This window comes from Antrostomus carolinensis, unplaced genomic scaffold (genome assembly GCF_000700745.2).
Source record: "Antrostomus carolinensis isolate BGI_N321 unplaced genomic scaffold, ASM70074v2 scaffold5195, whole genome shotgun sequence".
In the NCBI taxonomy this organism is placed as follows: Eukaryota; Metazoa; Chordata; class Aves; order Caprimulgiformes; family Caprimulgidae; genus Antrostomus; species Antrostomus carolinensis.
This window is the reverse complement of record NW_010315585.1, coordinates 26,046-52,388: the sequence shown is the minus strand read 5'-3', so window position 1 is coordinate 52,388 and position 26,343 is coordinate 26,046. Positions and strand designations below refer to the sequence as shown.

The 26,343-nt window shown below is 41.7% G+C and overlaps 1 protein-coding gene across 1 annotated transcript in view; it reads left to right on the top strand.

Annotated features, from left to right (window-relative positions):
- ARNT2 (aryl hydrocarbon receptor nuclear translocator 2) overlaps positions 1-19,379 on the top strand; it is a 76,755-nt gene extending 57,376 nt beyond the window's left edge. The window contains exons 12-18 of the mRNA XM_010167988.2: positions 4,309-4,381; positions 4,539-4,662; positions 8,634-8,733; positions 11,361-11,499; positions 13,644-13,809; positions 16,461-16,597; positions 18,939-19,379. Of these exons, the coding sequence (XP_010166290.1) occupies positions 4,309-4,381; positions 4,539-4,662; positions 8,634-8,733; positions 11,361-11,499; positions 13,644-13,809; positions 16,461-16,597; positions 18,939-19,037 (838 nt within the window). The 3' untranslated portion in view covers positions 19,038-19,379. The remainder of the gene's footprint in view (positions 1-4,308; positions 4,382-4,538; positions 4,663-8,633; positions 8,734-11,360; positions 11,500-13,643; positions 13,810-16,460; positions 16,598-18,938) is intronic.
- Positions 19,380-26,343: the final 6,964 nt, after the last annotated feature.

The following is a 26,343-nucleotide window of genomic DNA, read 5'->3' as shown; positions in this document are numbered from 1 at the left end:
AATAATACCTTACTTGCTATGTTGGGTATCCTGTAGAGCCAGGAAATTTCTCTTTCATTTACTCCTTGAAGCTGTGAAACTGAAATTGAAACGAAGGATAATTTGGGGGTTTGGTTTCAAAGTCAGAAGGCAATTTGAGTTTTGCCCAAACTGGTGTTAAGCTTTTGTTCTGTGTCACCTTTACAAAAATGATCTAGCAATTGGGTGACTGAAGGGACCTGCATGTGTTGACTGTTCAGTCAAAGGGGCTGGTTAGATGGCAGCCGTGGCAGCAGCGCTCAGCTCTCCCTGGTCGGCTGGTCCATGAATTGCTTCACGGGTTTTTTTTTCAGTTACCAGGCATCATTTGAACTATTTATACAGCAGCAGCAGCAGCAAACAACAGCAGAAGATGCTAACCTGACTTTCCATTTCAATCTTAAGTGCAGTATAGCTTGCACAGAGTTCAGTGAAGATACACTTAAGTATTTGGGTTTTATAGGAAATGGATTTGGGAGGTTGTTCCCAAAGTTAAGTGCTGTTAACACGATGTGGTATTTATATTGTACTGCAGCTTAACAAGTATTAGAGATGAAAGATAGAGAAGGGTGAAGGAGCACTAAGAAGTGCCTACAAAACAAATAACTAGTAAGTATGCTGTTTGGTTTGGCTCATTTGTATGTATATGGCTGAATCAAGAAAACATACTTTATACGGAACAGCAGAGACCTAATGTGCTGTTTATTGACACACACACCAAGTCTTTGGTAATAAAAACAAATGAAATAGTGTAATTAGCTTCCACATTAACAACAGGGTTTAATGGGTGTTTATTGTCCACAGGGTGGTATTTAGAAAAACTTCCCCATAGATTTGCCATGATTGAATTACCTCCCATAGTTCTGTTGGAAAAGTATGCATTTTATGCTTGCAAACAAAGAATTTCTTTGCATTCCAGAGATAATTTTTAGGAATTTTCTGTTGTCTAAAATAATGTGGAAAATCCATGGCTCTCTAACGACTTTTTTTTGCATGTTACTTGCAGCACAAAAGTAATTCTGTGTATTATGTGTTCTTACACCATAAGGCTAGCAGAAGGCTTTCAGCCATCTACTCCAATCTTCTGTTTGTTGCAGGTCACAAGTTTTTGTCCCATTTGCCATGGAGCCTAATAACTGATGTCTGAGCAAAGTGTCTTCTGGAAAAGCATCAAGGGGTGGAAAAATCTGTTACTTCAGTAGCTTGAGTGGTCCTTCACAGTCCCATCAGTTTGTGCCTGATTTGTCATTTGCCTTTGCCTGCAAGTTTACCTTTCAGTCCCTTGACATTTATCTAGTTCAAAATTTAAAAGAAGATTTGGATAAAAATGTAAAATTCAAGCCTATGGACAAAAATGTATCCTAATTTTTCAGAGTTTTAAGTCTATGATCTTGCTGCTTTGCAAAATCTCATCTTTTACCGGCTGTCACATTACAGTGTTTCTCTGGGGGAACACCCACGTGGTGTGTAATTCCTGTCCATTAGGTGATTTTTTTCCTTCAGAAAGAGGCCAGAAGCATACAAAAACAGTGACCACTGTCAGGGATCATTTCCAGGTGTCAAGTTTACTTTCTTGTCAGTCCAGTTCCATTCTTATCCTGATCTCTGAGCTTTAGCATAATTTGGGGGGTTTTGTATCTTCTTTACTAACTGAGCGAAGAGCCTCACAGAGACAGTGTGCTACCAGCGCATCCTCAGGCCAGAAGTAATCTTGCTGTTTGTGACCTAGTGACAGAAAGCAAAGGTTAATGGAAGGTGCAAAATATTTAATTTCTCAGCTGCTCAGGTTTTTTTTATCATTACATAGGCAGTCTTTCTTGAGACCTTGAAATACCAGCCAGCTCCCAGCTTCACCCAAAAGACTGATTCAGTGCCCTTCACGGTCTTGACCTTTGCCAGAGCAGGGGATTCTGCCTTCTCTGTGGCAGTGATGCTTCCTCAGACAAGGGCCATGGCAGAGCCTTTCCTTTTTACAGGGAAATCTCAAGTTGTTGTGCCTGCCTGTCAGCTGGCCTGTTGCCTGTAAGCTGCTTTCAACACGAAGCTTTGAAGTGAAGGTGATGCTGTGGCCATGCTGTTCAGGGCTGGTGCTTCGTCAGGCTGCAGCTCAAACCCAGCGTTGTGCTGGCACAATCACGTGGCTCTCATGCTTTGCTGTCCCAGCTCAGCACTGGGACAAAGCTGGGCTTGTCTGTCTGCAAACAATTACACAAACCTATGCTCAGACAAGTGAGGTTCCTAGTGACCCAACGTGGGCATGGTGTAAGTCCAAACAAGAAAGCCTAAGTTCACATTCTAATGGTAAAATTCTGGTCTTAATGCAGCAGTAGCACTTTTGCCTTTTGTTTCAAAAGGATCACAGAATCACAGAATGTTGGGGATTGGAAGGGACCTCGAAAGATCATCCAGTCCAATCCCCCTGCCGGAGCAGGATCGTCTAAATGAGATCACACAGGAAGGCGTCCAGGCAGGTTTTGAACATCTCCAGAGAAGGAGACTCCACACCCTCCCTGGGCAGCCTGTTCCAGTGCTCTGTCACCCTCACTGTAAAGAAGTTTCTTCTGAAATTAATCTTCTGTGTTCCAGCTTACATTGCCCCTTGTCCTATCATTGGGCATCACTGAGAAGAGCCTGGCTTCATCCTCATGACATTTGCCCTTTACATATTTATAAACATTAATTAGGTCTCCCCTCAGCCTCCTCTTCTCCAAGCTAAAGAGACCCAGCTCCCTCAGCCTTTCCTCATAAGGGAGATGCTCCACTCCCTTAATCATCTTGGTGGCTCTGTGCTGGACTCTCTCAAGCAGTTCCCTGTCCTTCTTGAACTGTGGGGCCCAGAACTGGACACAATATTCCAGATGCGGCCTCACCAGGGCAGAGTAGAGGGGGAGGAGAACCTCTCTCGACCTACTAACCACACCCCTTCTAATGCACCCCAGGATGCCATTGGCCTTCCTGGCCACGAGGGCACAGTGCTGGCTGTGGTTGGGTTTTATTTCTGATAAATTGTACGACACGGTGGCTTTCTGTGGAGAAGTTGTTTTGTTACAGTAACTTCAAAATTTCCAGTAGCGGCAATTAGCATAACTGTCTCTGATTTCTTTTTAAATTAGGAGATTTGGACTTGTGTCCTTTCAGAATTAAAAAAAAGCAGGTCAAGAAATGTATTCAGCAGATCACTGTGCTGGATATATGACAACTATATAAAAGATCTGTACATTTTTATAAATAGGCAATATTTGCACATGTAGAATGTGAATATACCTGACTTATCACCAGTTGCATGCTGTCCCTACAGGTCACCTCTCAGTTGATTCACATGACTTCCAATGATTTTATCTGTTGATATTGGCTAATTGTCATAGTTAAGTAACAGTGCCTGACCCTAAACACAAATCAAGTGCATTTCAAGGATCTACAGGGTTTTCAACACCGAAGTTCTTCATCCTGGCATATGTCCCCTTAAGTTTTTTGGCTCTGGCAGTTCCTTTTGAAGTATTTTTCTATTACTGCTGCACATTTAATTTTTCCTAAATTCATATAATTGTATTAAGGCTATTACTTACAGTATTTTTTTACCTCATTTAAACAACAGATATTTTTTATTCAGTTCTGATTATCATGAAAAGGAGACTTGTGGTTTCTGTAGCATTTGTCAACACAGATTGATTTTATGTAATGTCTTGATTTTATATAGTAGCGCAAGCAATTTATTTCTGGATATTCACTGCCTTAAAAGCTTTCAAAAATTGAATAGAATCTGGACTTGGATCCTGAGGAGAGTAGAATTTTATTACAAAGAAGGATTTATATGCAGTTTTTTCTATGCCAACATGTTGTTCCATTTGGTCTGTCATGCTTCAGACAGAGCTTTGATCATTTTTTCTTATTGACTGGCATAATTCTGTATCAATATTACTGGAGGTTTCCTGTTTACTTCAGGAGAATCAGTGAAGGGGTCAGGTATATTTGTTGTTAACATGAGGGAGATGTTCTTGGTGTCTTAATAGTGAATTCTGAAATCATTTATAGGGAGATGGTATTCCACCCTCCATTACTTACCCACCTACATTTCTGTGCTGTTACAGCAAGACTTTCCATGTGCCCTGTTCCATTCCTGTGGTGCAAGCTTTCTCAGTGAGAAAGATTTAACAACAAATGAATCTCACAGGAAAGGATTTACTAAATCATCTGAGATGTTTCTCTCAGAGTAAAAAATAGGAGACCATGGCTGTTCTTCTTTGTATCTTGATTGGTTTTTGTAATGGAGTCATTTTGTCTCCTTTGCAGACAACTTCAGCAACAGCAAGCAGAACTTGAAGTACATCAAAGAGATGGACTGTCATCCTATGACTTATCTCAGGTGAAATTTTTCAGGTTTTGATTTCTGTGCCATTGGCCTTTTAAAACATAAAGCAATGTCAGGTTTCAGCAATATTAAAAATGCATTGTGACTGTCCCTGAATTCCTTTTTGTCAAATATGATGGAGGGAATTACCTTCCTCTGTGTATCTCAACAGGTGCCTGTTCCAAGTATACCAGCTAACGTTCATGAGGGTGGAAAGTCTGTGGAAAAGCCTGATGCTATCTTCTCTCAGGAGAGAGATCCTAGATTTGCTGAGATGTTTGCTGGAATCACTGCTTGTAAGTGAATGTCTCTGCTGTTTAATTTTTAATACTATGTTAAGCTTTTTTAGATGATTTGGAGCACAGCTTCGAGAGAATGAAGAGAAACTACAATGTGGCACAGAAATTTCCAAGCAATGTCAGTCTTCAAGATGTTTCCTAGAATTTGCCATTAGTTGATATTTTCCCTAAAGACGATGAAGAGTAAATTCAAGGAGGGAAAGACAGCTTTCATGTCTCCAGAGTACCTATTTTTTATTCTCTATTCATTTTGCAGGGCACCTAAAGCAGTGTTTGTAGATACTAAGCATACTGAGCAGAACTTGCTGTTTCTGAGTATATGTTGTTCTTTCTTAAACAGCAGATGTGAGTTCATTTCTCTAAATAGATATGGTTTAAGAGAGTTACCAGTCTTAAGATAGGCCTGCAATTTTTTGTCAAATCACCAGTTTCTGCGTTGGTGCTTTCAGAGGCGTATGCTGCCTTGAAGTGTAACAATATACTTGTTTTCTGGTCAGTTGAGGCATCTCCAGTCATGTTAACCTGTCAGTGAGTTCTTACTCTTTTTCCCACAGCTTTTGAACTTGTTGTCAAGTCCTAAGAGTGAGAGGAGTCTCAGAAATAGTGTGTTCTTCTATATTTCATGAAAATTACAGAGTCCTTACTGAGTGCACTCACCAAAGGATTTCCCAGCCCTCTTCCAAGAGGTAGCAGCCAACCTGTCAGTTGGACAGATGTAGCTGACTCAAACTAGCCCCAGCCTATGCTGCCTATTGCCCTAACAGGCAGAAGTCCTTGAGAAGACTGTCAGCTGAAGGGATCATCTGAAATATATCTGTAGGAAACTAGGCTCATTAATTCCACTGTTCGTGGAAGAACTTATTAATTGTTTATTGTTCTTAACTGTCCTCACTGAAAAAGAGAAGTTTGTACATTTGTTTTAAATAAATCAATGTGCAAGTGTCACGCAGTGCATGAAGGAAATGACCCACAGGGTTTGACTCCAGGGGTATTGGGAGATGACCTCACTGCATTGGTTTCTTATGTCTGGCTTGGCCTTTTCAAATGGAGAAGGTGTTATAACTGCAGGAGAGACTTGATACTCTGTCCTCCTGTTGCTGGGACTTCTCTGTTATTCCTGTTCATCCTTGTCTGTCTACTCTAACAGTGAAGTCAACAGCTGAGGCCATAAAAGGGGTCCATTAGAAGGTAGCAAGACTCCAATATTAAACACCAGAATATGTTTTTCCAAGCAAGAACATCTTGCTTTTTGGCTGCCTTGTTGAGTCTTTTTCAGGCAGCTCTCAACTGTTTGTGGGGAGGGGTTAGGGTTAAGGGCCTAGCAAGCTGTGAGGTCACTGGGAGGTTATGTTCTTGGAAATGCCATTTCTCTTTTCATTCTTATCAATTTACAGGCCATGCTTTTTTTGGGACATTCACTCTGTTTGAATTTCTCATGGGAGCTGTGATCAAGGTCTTCTCTGGATGATAAAAAGAGATGGTTCACAGTTAGAGATGAGATACACTGTCCAAAACCAATATTGACAAACCTGCATGCTGCCTGCAAGACATTTGCATTATGTTGATACCCGGTCTCATTCTCTGCTAAGTTCTGTAAAAATAGAGGTTTGACACAGGGAGATTGTTGCCATAATTGCATGCAGTGGCCACATAATTAAAAACAAAAGTGAGGAGAGGAAGCCTGGCTTCACCCATTCATGCAAGTGCATTGAAGCATGAGATAATACGGTTCTTACAGAGATCTTCATTCTACAGGTGGAAACACTGATCCTGCTAGGAGAAGGGCATATCACAGCACAGTGATAGGATTTAGAGAGAAACAGGTCTAGAGATGCAGGTAAAACACCAAAGCAAAATAAGTTTTCAGTGCTGTACCAAAGGTGAGACCAGAGAAGCAGTACAAAAAGTCCTGAGTGGGAATACAGCTGGGAGAGGTGTGGGCCAGATTTGGAGGCTGAAGAACATTCGGTGTAACTCAAGAAAAAGATCTTAAAGCTAATTTAGCTGCTTGAGATCAGTTTAGCCGTTCCCTTTGTATTGGCCTCATCCTGCAGCACAGACCTCGGCAGCTGCCATGGCAACTCTGCTCCACTTGAGGAATTCCAGTTCATTTAGGGCACTCTCAATTTTGCTAGTGAGTTGTTCTCAAATATCTAAAGTACCCGCAGGATTCTGGCTCAGTCTCTTCCAACCCTGAGAGTTTTGTATCCCTGTAAATGGTGCCCTTCGAAAATGGGAGATCTCATGCGAGAATATTACAGCAAAAAAAGGCAAAGTCATCTGTCCTCCTTCTCAGAGATAATCCAACCCATTCTCAGTTCCTCCTACCACATGCACAACCCTCTCTAGACCTTGTCCCTGTTTCTCCTTGTTTGTTTGTTTTTTTTAATGAGGTTTGCAACCCAGACTTGGTGTCTGTGTTGGGCGATATGTAGCCAGTGAGGAATGTCTATAAATTTCTATATTACAGAGGAAAAGCAATGGCACCTTGCATCAGTGGCATACGTGTTCCTTCTCTGAGGCAATATGAGGTAATTTCAGGTGACTTTTTTTCTTTGTGAGGGCGAGCTTAGATTCTTATTAGGACCATAGCATAGTAAGAACTTAAGGAACTTAAGCCAGAGAAGAGCTGGCCTGTGTTGGTGGCCTCTGGTGAGCTTTGATGGTTGCTAAGCCATCAGTGTGTTGTACGGTGTTTTGCACTTGGAGGTAGTAAGGGAAGATGGGGGAAATTGAATAAAGGGAGATGGAGTAGACCTTTAAATTATTTTAAGAACAGTAGTAGTAGTGAGTTTTCCCTGGGCTTTAGAATAATTCAGTGCCAGAAAATTAAATTAAGGGACCAAATGGCATTGTTAACCCAACCTTGTTTTGTTCAATTAGAGATTGATCTCCAGTTGCCACATTAAGGGTAGACTATAAAAGTTAATAGCATCGCCATGTGCGTGTTTTTTCACTACAGTAGTCTGTCTTACACCCTGCTGGGATGCTTGCATCCTATTTCATGGCTCCCTCAAGCCACATATAGGACAGCAAAATCCATGAGAGACCAATGTTTTGCCTTGGTGCAGCTCAGGTGCGTAAATCTTGCAGACACTCAGAAGCAAAGTGCCTCCAGCCACCTGTGAGATTGAAATGCAAGTAGGGGCTGCAGGATCACCCAGGTTTGCAGTTAGTCACCCTGAGATCTGCAGGTATGTCACCAAGCTGCTCGGAAGCATCGGGTACGGCTGTCCTGGAGGGAAACAGGCTGTCAGCTGGTTAGGATGGGGGCTCTTTGACACTGTTCCTTGGGATGTTTAACCCATCAGGATGTGGGCCGTTACCTCAGTGCAAAGAGGTTTCAATAACAGCAGCAGCCCTGGAGGGCTCCTTCTGGAGCCAGAAATGCGTCCTCGCCCAAGGCCATCCCCAGGCAGGCCACAGAGGTGCACGTGCATCAGACCTTCTTCAGACCCAGGCTTGTTTCATGTGGCATTCTTCCATTCCCCTGGGCAGACTCTCCCATCTTTCTTCCAGAAAAACTTAGCTTCCCTTTCCAGTCTGTAGCTGGGACCCATGCCCCCATCACTCCCCACCTAGCCAGAGCTTCTCTCTCTCTCTCCCATTCCCCCTCCTGCCTGCATGATTGGGAGCAGCTTCCAGTGGGCACAGAGAAGGTCTGGGCTGTGTGGCCAGAGGGCACGTAGCAGTGTTATGTTCCACGCGAACAATAGCATTAATGAGGTACATCCTGAGAAGAGGGTATGAAGTAGACACAAACCAGCTGTGCCTCTAGTTTCAAACTGAATTGTCATATAGCCCTTTTGTGTCATTCTTAATGTGTTCCACGGGGCTTCTTCATCAAGCTTTAGAAGGGAAGAACAATCCCTTCTGCTTACGTATGTTGCGATTTCATTAATTAATTTTGCCTTCCTTTTCTCATCCCCTAAGCTTTTCTCTTTCTGTGATTTGTTTTTCTTTTGTAGCAGATAAAAAAATGATGGCCTCAGCATCCACAGCAGGAAACCAGCAGCTTTACTCACAGGGAAGCCCATTTCAGCCAGGACATTCAGGAAAGACTTTCAGGTACTGTAGTCCAGATCCTGAACATATCAGCTTCTGTCTGATAGTGGGGGACTGTTCATCTTCAGTCTAGTGGAAACAAAACTGACCTAAGGTGCAAGAGCTTTATTTGCATGAATGAACTTTGCTTTGTGTACACTTGATTCCTACATGATGTCTCAGCCCTTAGGCCAGGCTTGCAAGCTGAGATGATGTGGATATCTCTGGTAAAAATAGTGGCTGGTAAGTAGATTCTTGTTGCTATGATAATGTAATTGGGAAAAAGCTAAGAAGTAGCAACAAATCATGAAGGGAAATAAATCTGAGAGGTGATGGGGCAGGCTTAGAGATCTGAGGGACTTTCAGCCAAGGTAGGAAGGTGCAGAGGTTTGTTTTGCACTTGCATCTGTCAGTACTTCTGCAGGCTGCCTTGAATGACATATCAGTGTGGACACCTTATTAAAGGGAACAGAAGGATGCTTCATCCATAGTCCCTGGTGAGGGCTGGGAAACGGGCTTGAGTAATTTTCTAAGGGCAGCTTCCAAATACCCATAAGGTGGTGGTCTGGCATTTTCCAAGGCATTTTAGAGTTGTTCAAGGTGCATGTCGTTGCCTACCAGCTGGCAATACAGATTTATCTCATCTGAAGTTTAAGAGTTTGCCTGCATTTGCAGTCACTTTTTGAGAGTGTGGTAACACTGATTAATGCCTTTCATATCACCGTTCGGGGACTGTGATACTGAAGTTTCATTCTCCTGTTTTAGACCAACCAAGGTTGTGAAAGTGAAGGAACAGCCATTCAGAGGCTGTAAGTTCCAGGAATTAGAAAACACCTGCAAACAATAATTTTATTTAAACCAATGTGTTCTTGAAGTTATAATTGCTAATAATCTCAGTGGGGAGAAATAAAATCCCTGGGCATGTGTTTTGTCAAATTAAAACCAAGAATAACTTGGGGGGGATATGACAGTAAATTAAAATGTCTTGTAATTGGATAATGTATGTTACTGGATGGTTGACTTGCCATCTTGAGGTTTGACGTGTGTTTTGTTTGTTTCCTTTGTTAATTCCTGATGTTTAACTATAGCTTTTTTTCCTACTGCTGTTCTATTACATCAAGTAACGACACATCTGCCAGCATTTCCATCCCTGATGAACTGTCCTCCCTGAATGCTCTCCAGGCTGGTCCATTTGGTCACTGAGCAGCCTGGGCAGCCTCTAGGCACTATGTTGTAGACTTCTGGTTTCCAAGTCTCCATTTCAGGTGCAGTCCAAGACCCTTAGATGATGGGACTTGCCAGACCAGCTGGGAAGGTGTTGGCAATAGTGCCAGCCCTCTCCAGCAGCTCTCGTGCGCTTCTGAGTTCGGCCAGATTTAGATGGACTTTCTGGTCCAGGTTTCCCTCTTTGAAGACTCTGTGGTAGTAAAAATGAAAAATAAAATGAAAAAAAAATAGAAAACAAACTCTACAAAGAATTTCTTAACCCACACTTTGCTTTTAGGCAGCCTAAGAAGGACAGAATAACAACTCCCATATTCAAATGCCTGACACGTTTTGCTTACCACTCCGGGAGGGATTTTGTCAGTCTTCTCAGAGGATTCAGATTCCTCCTTCCTCTCTGCTCAGCTTTGTTTACTACTTTTCTAAATCTGCTCTCTTCTTTCTCTGTCAAATGATTGTGAAAATAGACAATAGGGATGGATTGGAGAAGAGGGCAAGCTGTTTCAGTTGAGGCACAAAAGCATTTTTCTATGTTGTGTCTTCATTTATATTCATTTATATATGACATGTGAAATGACAAATATATATTTTTATATAAAAAATATATATAAAAACACATTCACAATGTGTGGCTATATAGATGCAGTTGTTCAAGACTTCCATGAGAATAAAATCATGAAGTGGAGCAGTCCTTCATAAAATTTTCCTTCTAATTAGGATTTTTTGTGAAATTTCTCTGTAGTGAAATTCAGTAATTAGGAAACAGCTAACATATAGATAAGTTCCTCTGGAAATACTTTTTTAAATTTAATTCCAAAGCTATTACATTAGTTTAAATTTTTGTCTTGATTATTCTTCTGCCTGGGTGTATAACTGCATGCTCTTTTCTAGCATCAGTTGGTGAAAATTTGAATTAAAAGCTCCATTTTTTAATATGTAACACACATTTTTTCATTTCCCAGGCAGGAAACAAATAAAGAAGTACTTATAAATATCATCTTTTTGTGCTTCTTCATTTAGGATGTCATTTAAGCAAATGCTTAAATACTGTTGACTTAAAGCACAAATTTAAAATTAAGTACCTGCTTGAGTACTCTCTGCAAGCAGGTTTTTTAATGTATTAAATACTAAACTAGTATGGAGCTAAGTGCTTATGCACCATGCGTTAGACTGATTTTTATCCTGGCAAACCCTTTCAAAGAGATTATATGGAACTCTTAATTCAAAGTAATTTTGCCCTCTGTGTCTGTTTGAACTGATATTTTAGAATGCCAGTATGTTTCATAGTTTTGTGATGGTTTTAAGTCATTTTTATTAAGATAGATTGAACAATTAGTTTTAATGTGATTATCAAAATTTCCCTCTCTGGAGTACTATGTGTGTCGAGACTATATCCTATAAATGAGGCACTGTTTCTGTTCCTTTAGTTCATCTGTGGTACATGTGCCTGGTGTGAACGACATCCAGTCTTCTTCATCAACAGGCCAGAATCTGACACAGATATCTCGCCAGCTAAATCAGAGTCAGGTTGCCTGGACAGGAAATCGCCCACCGTTTCCAGGACAGGTATTGATTAAAGCTGTTTTGTTTTCATGTTCATTAAAGATTTGCAATCTTTGTGCTTTTCACAAATGAATTAGTAAACGCCATTTTTAATGAGATCAAATATACTTTGTCATTATAATTTGTGATTGGAGATAAATCAGTGCTCCCACTTCTTCTTTGGCAGGTTATAATAATTTGAAACAGCTGCCCTATGAGTAACTGCATTTAGTTTGTGATAGTGTTTGTAACAGTGGCAGTCGCTACGCTGACTAAATCCCAGTGTAAGGTCTGGGTCCTGCACTTAGTTTTATATGTGCACCGAATGAAATAAAGGAGCGCAGCTGATATGCTCTGGTATTAAGCCTGTGCATTAAATCTTTCTTCAAGCAAGACCTTGCACCCAGCAATGTTACCCACAGTTAGCAGGGTTATTGGAAAAGGACACATACAAATCCAGGCATGAATTCAGAGCAGAGGCTCCTTAGCCCATTGCCTCTCCATTAGCGCTGCCCAGTGCAGCTCACCCTGTGTTGTGCCCTGGAGGAAGCAGCACATCCCTCCATCACACACCCTGCGTTTCACAGCGTTAGCCCAGAAATCACCTCTTGTTCTGTGTAACAATTAAAAAAAAAATGGTTTTGAAAATTCTGTTAAAGAAAAGAATATAAAATAATCACGTTTGATCCATCATCAGTGCTGCTCTTAATCACTCTTGACTTTCCATTGTTCACTAGACTAGAATGGCATGTTGGGGTGGGCACTAAATAATTTTTCAGTAACTGAATTGTTTCCACATTAATCACTGATACTTCCCAGCCTTCAGTGTGCCATGGTTATTCTGTCACACCTGTTTAATGAAATCCTATCGTAACATTAACTTTTTTTTTTTTTAAATGATACAGAGGATGCTAAAATTGACTAAAAGAAAACCTCGTCCTTCGTACTGTCCAGATTCTGTCCAAGTCGACAGAGTTTGTATGTGGGTTTAGGGAAACTGGAATTCATTCATCCATCCATCATCAAGTAAAATATAGTTAAGTCTTGCAGAATTGACACATGGTGCTCTTACTGTCATTGTGGAAACCTTTAGAAATGTACAATTTTTTAGCTTGGAACTAAGCTGAAGACTTTATAGCATCTTCATCATGTTATATGCCTCTTGGGATCTGTTTTCCTCCCCCAGCTCCTTTGCATTTCTCCAAGAGAATAGCTTCACTTGAGTGCATTGATTGCCATTAACAGTGCACATCATTAGAAGTATCCAGAGTTGTAATCACCTTTAATTTCTATTTGTGGAATTGGTTAGGCAGTGAGTTTTTCTTGGAACTGCTGGATTTGTTCATAACGCAGGAAATTTGTTTCTAAGCGGATTGTATCTGTAGCGTTATACACTGCTGTAGCACATGATGAGACGCTTCATCTCCCTTAGTCTCAGTGTGCATGTTGTACATGTCTCAAAGCAGTCTTGGAGTGTTTAATCATTTGTGTAACATTCTTGGAGATCCTATGAGAAAGCCATTATGTGATGAAATTGACAGCAAGATGGTTTTTAATACCCTTGAATTAACTCAGCTGCCCAGTTAAAGCAAAGTTAGATTGTCTCTTCCCTCCTCCTAGGGCTGGTGATTCACAGTCCCTCCCAAGCTTTCTGCAAGGCAAAATAACTGCTGCCTGTACTTCTTAGGCAGGAAGAGAAAGCAGCTTATTAGCTTTGAAACTTCTCTGACCATTTACCCCCAAGCACTGGAGCCTCTGGTCATGTGAGAACTGCATGTGTTCTACAAGACATTCAGATAACCTTGGGTTTACTGTGGCACTGCAAAATCAAAACACCTGGCAAATAAAGGTGAATTCTTCATACCTGTTCCGTTTGAGATTAATCCTTTTAGTAGAGGTGAAGGAAATAATGTTTTTTCCAAATAGCTCAAGTGCTGAGTATGTGTAAGTTAATCAACAGGAGAGCTGTTAGTGTTGGTTTATAGTCTGAGGTGTTCCTTATGCAGCAATAAGTTGGCTTTGACAGAAATGAAATATGGCTAAGAAAGGAATAACGTGCCTGTTTGCATCTGCAGAGTTTATTTAGTGTTTACATTGTTAAAAGTGAGTCTGCTGTGCTGTTCCTCAACAATAAAACTCATTCCTTTCTCTTACCCATTATTCCTCAGCAAATTCCATCTCAGTCTGGCAAGGCTCAGTCATCTCCCTTTGGGATTGGAACAAGTCACACCTACCCAGCTGATCCGTCATCATACAGCCCCCTTTCCAGCCCAGCCACCTCTTCTCCAAGTGGGAATGCCTACTCTAGCTTAGCAAACCGAAGTGCAGGGTTTGGTAAGTTTTAAATGGTGTAACACAGAAATGCCCATAAAAATGAAATTCTCTAGCACTGACTTCATTTAAAATCCTCCAACCTGGTATTTTGGTGGATCAGTTGGGAAGCCCAAGGGCAGAAAGGGTTTTGCTTTCTCCCATTCAGCAGAGTGGACTGAGATGACCTCTTCTCTCCGTGCTGCATCTCCTCCACATCCAATTCAGAATTTTATGGTGGTTTTGGTGGGTTTTTTGTTTCCTTTTTTTTTTCCTTTTCAGTAAATGTTGTAATGAAAGATTCAAAAGTTACTTACATCACTAGTACGTGTCCTCCCAAATTGTGGTCAGTAGGTTCAGTTTCTTTTCACTTCTCAGGAGAATGCTCAAATGGCACAAATTTATATTCTTTTCATTTTTCAATTTCCCTGACTGGATGGCAGGATCCTCTTGCCCAGAGGTGGCTTGTTGGTGTTTAGCTGCAGACAGGATTTTTTTTGTACCCACACTGCTACTAACCTAATCAGAGTAGGTGCCATGTTTTGAAATGGTGTTCTTTTCCTATTACATGCTAATTTAGTGGTTTTCAGATCATGACCCAGTGGGTGACCCCTTGATAAGTTTTCTGCACTCCACCAGCAGAATAATATTCAAGAGAAAAAAAAATTATTAATTCATCAGTGATAAACACACATGGACTCCATGAAAAATGTTGCTGCCTGATAACAACGTGCAGTTCCAAAAAGCATAGGTAGCAGTGTGCTAATGTGTGTCATTTTTCTCTTATCCCTTGAGAATAAAATTGGCGCAGGTCTGTTGTAGATTAACCTCACAGAGCGCAGACCTGCGCTGCGTTCCCTAGAAAAAGTGCATTGAAACAGAGCTCTTCCCACAGAGCCTTATTCATGCCTCCATTTCCATTTCCACCAGGCTTTGTACATTTGTTTATGAGACAGCTTTGCATTTCAGGCCTAAGCTACTTGGCAAGAACCCTTTCACCTAATGAGAAACATTTCCTGACCTACATCAGTTTGGATACTATTAATAACACAGCCTTCACAGAGATGAATGTCTTGAACCTCCGGCTGGCAGAAACTATTTTGCTGAAAAGAAGCATCATTTGCCTCACTGAGTTAATTTCAATGTATTGTTCTGAGGGGGGAAAAAAAACCAAACCAAAACCAAAACAACAAACTTGCAACTTTTTTTTTAAAGGGTAACTTAGATGAATTTTGTTTTGGCCCATAAAATGGCTGCAGGGTTTCTGAGTCAGCTGTATTATTGGTTGTGGTAATGTCAGTAAGGGAAGAGCTGTAATTATCTACTTCAGATGTGATGGAAACACGTCACGACAGCCTGTTTACTTTCCTGTAAAATGTTCACTTTATCTGTTTTGCATGGTTTAGCTGCTAACCCAAAGTATTGGATTAAGCACACGTTTCTGTATTTTCTGAAGCCGTGACTATGAGTAGTGACTGATTTGACATGATCAAGTCTGGATTTAGAGATCCGACATAGCTCACATGTGGAGGTTTGGCACAGGACATTTGGCACCTTGGCAGAGGGTGCTGATAACTGGGGAGGACCAGATCTACCCAGCTTGGTTCTCTGCAGTGAGGGGAAAATAGGCAAAAATAGTAGGAGTAGTTATATAGGGGAAAAAAAAAAAAAAAAAAAAAAAAAAAAAAAATGCTTGGAGGAAAAGCATAAGCCTGATGGTAGGCTTCATAAAATGTTAATTCTTAGAAGGAGATATTTTGGATAATTTTCCTTCAATTACTTACAAAATTGTATACATTTGGGGCCAGCCTGTAGAAATACAGGGTAAAAAGAGTCCAACTTAAGTGTGACCTATGACTGTGCTCACAAAAAGTTTGTGTATAATAGGTGGCCAAATTAATGTGTGTGACATCATGATTTTTTCTGGTAGACTATTTAGAAGAAATCCATCTCTCTGAAATTATAATTTTAAGTGTATTTACCATAAAACCTTGGTGTTCACGTTACTCTGTGTGAAATTTAAATAGCCTCAGACTTTTAAGAAACTATTGCCATAGAAACAGGATAATAATTTGCTATAAGCTGTATGTTAAATCCTGCAGCTGTAATATTGGAGGACAAGATAGTGCAACAAACAGTACTCTGCATTTAATACAGCAGTGTCTGCATTCATACAGCAAAGCTGTTGCCAGTTGATCTTACTGTTTTTACATCTGCTTACAAAATCTGAAAGCGTTCTTAGATGAGTAGGTAACTCTGCACCCACTGCTCTGCAAGAATTGGTCTTTTAAAGAGAAAGAGCATTCTGATGATGCAGTTTGTGTTTTAGGCAAAAGGGCAAATATTCTCTATTAGTGATTAAAAAGTGGTGGGGGGATGCTTGAAAATGGTCTCCCAGTGCCTGGCTTGTGGTGTCACTGTACATTTTACTGTGAGCGATTCACCTGGCGTGTCTGTGCAGCTGCGGCGATGAGCTTTGCTCTGGGGTTGGCCCCCACCCTGCAATCAGGGCTGCAGCTCCCTTCGGCTTCCACCCCGCAGGGGCTGGATGTCACTCAGGACCTTCTTTCCAACACTTGCTTGCAAACACAGGCATTGATGGATGAAGTCTCAAAAGCAGGTGGGTGTTTTGAAGGAGCTGCTCTCTGACTTCTTCCCTTTCTCCCCCTCTCCAGCTGAAGGTGGCCAGAGCAGCAGCCAGTTCCAGGGGAGACCTTCCGAAGTCTGGTCCCAGTGGCAGAGCCAACATCACAACCAGCAAAGTGGTGACCAGCATTCACACCCACAACCCAGTCAGACCGAGGTGTTCCAGGTGAGGAGAGTGCAGTGAGCCCAGAGTCCCTCTGACAGCTTCTCACTGCTGAGTTGACGAGCGGTAGTCCTCAATGACCAGTGTGCTAGCAGGGTCCCTCTTGCTGGGTGCTGCTGTAGGTTTGCACTGCTGTTAGCTGGCATTAGCTACAACTGAGATGGTTCGTGAAACCATGAAATAGTCCCAAATAGAGTCTTTCTTATCCTGGTGCTGGCCTCTAAAATCCTGCTCAAGTCCAATTAGACATCAGTGTAATTCTCTTTGATAGCTCAAGCAGGAAACAAGTCTGAAAACTGCATAGAAGATAGTGGTCAATAATTTTTTAAGGTTAAAGCCAGTCAGATATCAGATAGCTGGTAAACAGTCCTCTTCAACTACCTAACTTAATTTTGGGCCTTTACTACAGATGGAGTGGGACTTTATAAGTTAACTAATAAGGTGTCTGTCCTTGTATAACTTGTTCTTTAATTAGTTTAAGAAGACAGTTTGCAACAAAACAATGCAGATAAATGCTGAAAAGAGTTCAAGCCCCAAGCAAGGTTTAGAAATGGGACAGTTTATTATCTTTTAGCAAGTAAATTCACCTGCAAGACTGGGCTCGTGCTCAGTTGCTTGGAAGAATGCTGCAGAAGAGACGTTAGCCTGAAATTCTTCTGTGTGAATGAACCATTGCTTCACACAGGAACAAATCACATCACTACATCTGGGATAACTGCCTGTCTGCATGCTCTCACCCCATGGCCCAGGCAAGATTAATCTATTGCATCTCTCTCTGTGAGCAAAGTTTATTTGCTTTGCTTGTACTCTAACCCAAAAGCATATTCAGGGTAATTCCAGTGGAGCCAATGGCAGCGTGGTTCAATTTTCTCTCCCCACAGAGACATGGGGTCCAAGCAGTGTCTTGCTTGTGTCTCAGGCAAGTGCTGTGTCCCAGCAAATGCTCATTAGTAGGAAGGAGGGTCAAGGGAGAAAAGGAGAACTGGGCTGACCTGCAGAGCTCTTGGAGGTGACTGCATTTGAAGGGAGTTAGGATAATAACTGGATATGCTGAAACTTGGATGAGCTCAGTTCAAAGGCCTTCAAGAAGTTACTTGTTCTGTCTGTGCCTGAAGTCAGCCCTGGGGTAGCTGGGCATACAGGGAGAGGAAGACTTGAGAGAGGAGCTACCCTGCTGGGTCTGTACCTGAGGAGACCTTGCCTCAGAGGCCCCAGCAGCAGAAATGCCTTCAGAAATGGAAATTTAAACAAAGGGCAGCTACAACTTTCCCTTGGCTGGGAAGGAATGTGGAAAAACATAAAGTAAGTGCAAGTTTTGGTCAGAAAATGAAGATTGACCCTGGCAGCTGAGAAACTGCCAGTTGTGTTCACAGCCTCTTCCACCACCATCAACAGTGATGCTACAGAGACCTCAGATTTTAATGTGTCTTTGTTTTGGGATAACTGCTTAGTACACAGCAGCTCTCAATGGTTATTCTTTCACAGAGCAGATCCTGTGAGCTTTCTTATTTGCTCTTTAGGTTTTGTTTTATTGTCAGGATGAGCCATCCCTGGCAAAAACTTGGCTTTGCAGTAAGCACTTATTATTGCAAGGACTGACAGGAAAAGCAAGCGTAAACTCTGGTTTTCTCAGCAAGGGATATCTTTTCCCTGTGGCTTCGGTCTCCGGCTGAGAGGAAAGGTTGAGTATTTTTTTAAGGATCCTTCTGGGACCTCACTTGGCTCAAGACACGTGAGAGCAATTACTATGAAATCCCATTTTTCCTGAGGAGTTCCTGGTATTTCCTCTGCCTTAGTACATGTATGCAAGCTGCTTGGGCATCTTGTTAGCTGGGGTGGATGTCCAGTCTTTAGTGTTCCTCAGAGGTTGAAGAGCAGTAATTCATTCACTTACAGAATGCTGATGAGGAGGTGAGGCCCTCCCCAAGCCCATGCTTCTACAGCAGGAGCTCCTTTCTGTAGGGTGCAGGAGTGTGGAGGTTGTTGAATACTTCCCATAGAGTGAAACCAGAGAGTTTGCTTCTCTCAATATGGAGCTATCCTTCCCAAGGGGAGCTGTTTCAGTCTAGGAGGACTATGGGGCAGCTCAAATGTGCCTTATTCAGAGGAGCAATCCAAAACTTCTGCCCTGTTAAAGTCCCACTTCCCGTTCAGAAATGCTCCAGCAAAACACAAGCAGCACATAAACAGTAGCCCTGCTCCCTGCACAGGTCTGGTTTTTACTTTACTTATTTAACCTTTGGCCTTTTCTGGCTGTGCACTGAAAAGATGAACAGGAAACAGTTTGTGTCTGGATAACATGTTAGCAAATGACACTTCACTTTGAATTTTTCTTATCGTGCAGGACATGCTGCCAATGCCGGGGGATCCGACGCAGGGTACTGGCAATTACAACATTGAAGATTTTGCTGACCTGGGCATGTTTCCACCATTTTCTGAGTAGCTTGTGAAGCAGAAATGGAAGTTCATCTCCAAGGCCATTTCAGTGTAGTTTTGGCTCTGCTTTTTCTGTGTTGCATTTCTGTAGAAGCTACTAAAGCAGAAGACACATTCCTCGTGTTCCAGATAGTGCTATAAGGCTTGCTCTCTCCTCCTTGGGGTGCGCCAGTGCCGACAGGGGAGCTCCAGCACTTGTTAGTGTTCATTGACAGCTCCATTTTCTTTTTTTCTTTTTCTTATCATCTACCTCAGAGATTAAAAACTTTGCTTGATTTAAAGAAAAATATCTCTGAGTCTTAAATATTTGAATGTGAATGATACCTAATATTTCCTTTGAATGGTAATTTTTAAATAGATAACGAAGTAACAAAGACTAACAGAGAGAAGGTAAGGTGATGTCTTGTTACAGTGCCTACCGCTCAACTTCGATGCCTTGCTTTAAGCTTATGTTTCTGGAAGCAGACACAATATTCTTGTTTTCTTTGATTCTCTTGTAGTTTTTAGGTCACTTTAAATGTGAGATTAAGCAACATAATGTAGGCCTCTCTCACCAGAAGATTCAGCTCCGCCTTTTCTAACTGAAACTTGAATGTGTGTACATTTTGGTACTTTATGTATATCTTGTGCTGTATGAAGTGATTTCCTGTACTGGTTTCTTTTGCCTTTACAAAGGGTCCATTCTGGTCTCTGAAAAAGTTGACGATATATATGGAGGATTTAGATATTGTGGGAGTCTCCATAACTTCACATAGGTGTTCTTACTTTTAATTCAGGTAGTTCTCTATTCAGAACAAACATTTATTTACATAAGCTATTAGTCTGGTTTTGCACTGAATTGAGGCCTATAACTCTATACATTTCTCACTGGCTGCTTTAATTTCTATTGTTCTTGCTTTCCCAAAAATATTGCCTCGTAAAAAATGACTGTAAACAGAGCAAGGTTGCATTTTCTATATTAGCTGCGTTTCCTTTCTGTGAAGTACTTTTTTATACTGTGAAACCTCACGTTTTAACAGTGCAAGGTGGTGGCCTATTACTAGGAAATCATTCAAGCTCATTTGCTGCAAGCAGTGAGATGGTTTTGTAGTGTATAATTTTTTTAGAGTGAGTTGGTAATAGATATCAGTTGGACTATTGTCCACTGCATACACAGTGATAACTTGAATTTTTGCTTGGATTCCCAAGCAGTCTCTTCTGTTATACCCTATTCTGTTAAATACGGAATTTTGAGCTTACCAAGTACGTTGAAGACTCTTGAATATTCTGAACACTATATGCTTTTCTGCAGAGGTTAAGTTCATCACCTTCCTCTTGGGTGAGTAACCTACCATATTGTCTTCATCAGAAATGTGGTAGAAACGTTTTAATTCAGTATTTCATATGCATGATGAGTTACAGAGGCTGAGTTGTAAGGTCAATGTTTTTATCCAGGTTATTTCTTCTGGGATGAGAGGAGAAGGAATCACTCACAAAGGACAAGGAGCCCAGAGTTCCCACGTGCAGGTTGTTCATAACCTTTGAGGTTGGACGGTGGAACCCAGCCTTTCCAGAGGAGAAGGGGGACAGCTTCCCTCAGCCTTTGCATATTCAGGGGCCATCATGGACCTTGAAACAGCACCCTCAGGGCATAGCCCCCATCTAGAGGATCTCAAATGTCCATGGCAATTCTTATACCTCACAGCACTAAGGTCTCACAGCACTAATGTCTGCCCTCTTCTAGCTCCTCTTGAATTCTGGGGTGCCCCTGATGTGTGGCACCGTGCTCATCACTGCAGTCCATCTCATCAGGATAGTATCTTGAAAAGCAAGCAGGTCCCCACCCTGCAGCCTGCTCTGGCCACACAGGTTTCATGCTGTCAAGAAATGCAGGTGGCTGGGCTGCAGCAAACACAACCCAGAGACACTGCTTTAGCAGTTAACCATATGGTGGTGTTCCCATCTGACTTCGCTTTCCTGGCCCTGTCCAAGAACAGCATGTAGTTTTCAATATCCAGGAAGAGTCCTTCCTACTGTTTCTTTCGCTAAATCTGGGACCAATCTCTTACTCTACGTGCAAGTGGGGCTAGGGACTTTTTTTTTTTGAATGAAATTTTTTTGTATCTCTAGGTGCAGTACTGGAGAGGCCTCAGCTCTCCTGGTCTGTGCTTGACTCACCAAAATCACACTGAGAACAAACAAAAAACCTCGTGTTTCTTCTCTCCCAGAGATCAGAAAAATACCTTCTTAGGTGAGCAAGCCACACACTTACACACTATTCTTTTAAATAGATGGCTGTTTATTCTCTTGGAGCCTTCTCCCTTTCTGCTCACACTGCTCAGATGAATGACTGCTCATTGAATTAGAGAAGCAAAGCTCTGCTCTCCCAGAGTGAAATTCATTGATGTCTGTAAAAGGTGCCTGGATGCTGTGCTGGCTGGAGCAAGGCGGTCAGCATCTGTACAGCGGGACGTCCTTTTAAAAGGGGCTAATCACGAGGGAGAGCAGCGGATGAGCAGTTTGCATCTCTGTGCAGAAAACGTTTGACATGATAAATGTCAGTTCTTCTAAAATTTAAAAAAAAGTTTCTCCATGAAGTTAAAAATTAATTTGAAAAATGTTCCTGTTTTATTTTACCCAACAGACTGCTCTAAGAATATTTCTAGTTTATTCTTGTTCCTAAATACAATCTAAAAATAAGAGGTTTTTAAAGCAGGTTTCTGTCTCCTAACATCAGTGATGATAACTTCCTCAGTGTTTCGTGGTTTTTACACTACTGGAGAAAGCTTCTCATGTACAGAATTTGTGCAGTTAGAAGTGCAGTTAGAATTTCAAGCACATCCCTCTTTTTTGTTGTTTTTTTTTAAATATAGTATTATTTTTTTGAAGCCAGTATGCCTGAGGCATCGGAGCATGGACAGCTTCTCACCTTGGAGACCACTCCTGCCTTTCTGATTGGGAAAGGGGATGGCTACTCTGCTAAGGGGCAGTCTGGATAGTGCCAGGTTTGGGTTTTCCCTGCGAGCCATTATCACCCCACATTTCTGTTCCACCATCCCGAGCCAGTGCTTTCTTCTTGGCGTTCCCACCCTTCCTTACCTCTCCTCCCATTCCCAACCATCCCAACTCTGCAGCGCTTTCCCACACCCAAGTGGGAGGCACTGGGATGTCATTCCCAAACCAGCGAGGAGGGAGTGCTTAATGAGCTTAAAATTTGGCAACTTTTGTGCTTCCAACCGAGCAAACGAGCACGTTCAGCCTTTGCTGCCGCCGCTGGGCATCCTGCGCTGCCCTCGCCCTGCGCTGCCGTCGTGCCAGTGGCTTGCTTCTCTGAAACAGCCTCGTCCCAGGTCTTGTGGCCAAAAAAGCTGCGTAGCGTTGGCTGTGCTGTATCTTTTTGTCACGTGTTTCGTTTCTAAAGCAACTTACTTACTTATTCTGTAGCTGAAGTTATAAAGTGCATTTGGAATGCTAATGTTTTTATGACGTGCCCTCGGTGTAGTTTTGCTGGCACTTTGGCTGCCGGTTTCCAGCATTTCACAGGTGGTGGATTTCTCGTTTCTTTTGTGTTTTTTAAGCTGGAAATAAAGCTGTGATTTCTGATCAAACTGTGTGGCAAACACAGTGTTTCTTGAAAGGGAATCTTTTGATTTTTCAACTGATGGAGCAAGAAACTGCAAATAGTAAAGGTCTGGGTGAATTATTTCAATGAGTGGGCATGTAGACTGAGTTTTTTAGATACTAAAATAGTTACATTCATTTATTGAGATAAGCAATCCTGTTTTAACAAGAGGGACTCCATCACATTACTTGTTACAAGCGCTACTGGCAGTACCTACGGTGATGCTTTAACCAGGTAGTTCTATTTGTAGCTTTGTTGCCTCTTTTTTTTTTTTTTTTCTTTTGAAGTACAGTATAAAACTGTAAATACTTCTTGCAGTACTGCCTTTTTAACTCTTAATTATTTTTGGCACAGTGTTAAATAGTGTTGGATTTACCCAATTGCTATGACATATATTTTTATACATAGGTGTACTCTTTTTTCGAGAATAATACAGCCATTTTGTCATTAATGCCTTATCAGTGTCATACTGCTGTTGCTCTTTGTTTGCAAGGTATCGAGTGGACTAATTTCTAGTTCAGATATTTTCACTTTTCCTGGCAGTGCTCAAGTTTGGCTTTAGGTGATTTTTGCCAGAGTCCCATTTTTCACAGTTGTTAGCTGTGAGAGAAGGAGAATGTGGGCTTGGGTTTGTTTCTGTTAATGGAGCAAAGAAAAACTGATGGCATCTAATTGTCTTTAAAAGGTCAGTCTTTTCCTACTCTAAATCAGAGTGCATTTCATGGAACTGATCACTGTGGGCACTGATTACTTTGTGTAGATTAATGGTCTTTAAAAAAAAAAAAAAAAAAAGAAAGAAAAGAAAAATAAAACAACTCAAAAAATGGGCTTCTGTCATTGTTAGGCACTTGGTTACTTATCTGTTTAAACTCTTCATATTGATGTGAAATTGTGCTGTGGATAAAGTGTATTTTGTACTTCTGAATGTTCTATATTTATGACTAACAAGTACAGAATCAGTTGTGTGTATGTATAACTAATAACTGCCTTTTTAAATTTCATTAAAATAAAAATGTCCTGAGCTGTTGTTAATTCCTCTCTTTTTGTAAATAAGTAAGATATGCTGCTGGGAATTGTCAAGTATGAAATAATCCTGAATTATAAGATTTGTGCTAAAAATCAGAAGATTAGGCATTGATCTTTGTCTTTGAAATCGCCTCCTGTGCTTTGTGGTCGTGGATAGGAAGTTCCCCTTTTACCTGTCCTTTATAAAGGCTGCTCAGAGGGAGCAGGAGAGTGATAGTTTGAGATCTCAGCTTTTAAAAGAAGTTCCAGAAAAACAGTCATTAACAACCCTGTTCTGCTGCTGATGCTGAGGTGTGTGAATTGGTACCCTTCCCACAACATTCTGGTGACCTTTTCAGACTTAAGTGAAGTGTATTTGCCTTTCACTGTGGTTCTGCATTGTATTTATGCTGTATTTCTTTGTCAACTTGGTAGTTTGTGAGCGGGATTTACCTTGCTAATAAATCCAAAAAGCTGATGACTGGACCACGGCAGGAGCTGAAGACGCTGTGCTCTCGGGCATGCATTCCTGGTGGGTAGGTGGTGTTTTCACAGCTTATATTCCATTTTCAGGGCTCTGCCTGTGCAGAACAGACATGGGCTCTGCTGGGGACCCTATAGGAAACCCGCAGTCAAAGCAGAGCTCTGGGATGTGCTTTGTCAGACCCAGCCGCCAGCCCCACCTGCTCTGTCAGGCTCTGCTCGCTAAGTGCTCATCCCAAAGAGAAAGGTTGGTCAGTTAAAAGGTTCCATTCATCCTGTTTTACTGTGAAAACTGTGTTTTCAACAGAGTGATGTTTTTTTGGTGTTTCCCCAGACGCTTGTGAAAATCTTTGATGAATGGATACACCTCAGACCACGAACTTCATTTGGAAATGCAACAAACCTTCATCGTGACAGCTGTTTGGTGCTTTTTCGGTGCATTTTAATAGGCTCTTAGTTGCTTTTGAAGAACATTATCCAAACAGAAGGGTGCACACAGAACGGGTGGTGCACTGATGCCGAGCAGGGTATGGTGTGGTTGGCCTGTTTTAGGATCCCTCTCAGCTCTCCTTTTGGATTGATCATCATTAACTGTGCTCTCATGTGCTAAATCAAGTGTACTTCTGGGCACCAGTGTGATAACTGGGTGTGAAAGTGCTGGGAGCTATTAGTTTTGATGTGGAATCTGGATTTAATGATACGGGATGTGAAGTGGAACCAGATGTTTGGTGAAAGATAGTTATTGCAGCTCGGCATGGCAAAACACCATGGTAGAAATCCACATACCGGGCTGGAGCACAGCAAAGAGATGTAGTTGAGGCTCACTGTATCCCTACACTTACCATCTTTGGCTCTTTAAACTGGCACTAATGACTAATGGCACCAACTTAAGTCTTCATAATGATGAGAGAAATGTATTTTTCTTAATTTTTCCATGGGAGCTAATTCTTAGCCACGTTTCCATCAATATACCATCAGAGTTCAGGAAGTATTAGTCATTTAATTTTCCCAGTTTCTCTCCAAGTTTCATGTAACTGGGACAGATGCAGGATGAATTCTTCCATCCTTTTTCACCAAGTTTCACCATATTCCTGATTGGAAATACTTGGCAACATCCTTCTTCAAACTTCTTGGTCTGTCCCACATAAAATGGAATCATTTGAACCATTTTAATGGATTTGGGATCAGATCCAGAGGTTGCTAGGGCACCTTTTCATTAGCTCTGGAAAAGAATTATCTTCTAATTATAGGCTGGCACTGAATACTAATATACAAAATGTGCCATTTGGGACCCAATTGAAAAAAAATGTCGACCCAAGGCTCACACGTGGAAGATGCAGCAGTGCTGAAGTGCAATTACCGTGGCTCTTGCAGACAAAAATGTAACAGCTGTACACACGCTGCTGTAATTACAAATATGCAAGCACATCTCTGAGGGACAGAAGAAAGCCACAGCTTGGAAACCTGTCCCAGCACACCCACCATGTTAGGGAAGATTAACTCAGCCAAGGCTTTGGTGTGCTGCTGCCTCTTATAAACAGCAAGTTCCTCTTCTTAGCTAAGAAGGTGAGGTTTAAAAACTTGAAATGCTTTTAAAAACAAGACTTGAAGCGTGGAAGCACTGCAACGTTGAAGTACTTTGGTGCACCCTGTCACCCTAAATACATTTTGGGTGGCTCACACAGCCTCCCCTGCAGAAGCTGCCCATCCCTGGATGCTGTGGCTAATGACCCTTCCCTTGGAGCCCAAAGCAGTTCTGTGTGTGGCCCTGACTGGAGGCAGCTTTGGTCTGCAAAATAAAATCGTGGCATAGTTATTTTCCACTTAATGCTGGAATTACTGCCCAGATAGACCCATTGTCAATGAGGAGCAAAGATTCTGAAGGCCTAAGTTGCTGCTTTCTTTGTAGTTTTGAGACCTCCACTTTGCTAAATAAACACAGAAAAATGCTGCCCTGGCACACACACACGCAACCCACGCTGTCTTCGCTTCAGTGCATGTCGCGGGAGGCAAGGACTGGTTTGTAATACTTTCCACTTAACAAATGAATTTGTCCTGTGGATTTATCTCAAAAGCAGCCCTCCTCTCTCTGGATTTCATTCGCTGCATGCAGTTTCAACATGCCCAGGGTCAAGTGTGTGTGAAGGCCCAGGACGAGGGATACCAAAACATGACTCACAGAGGAGATGTAAATGCTGTGGGATTCCTTCCTTCGTGTAAATCA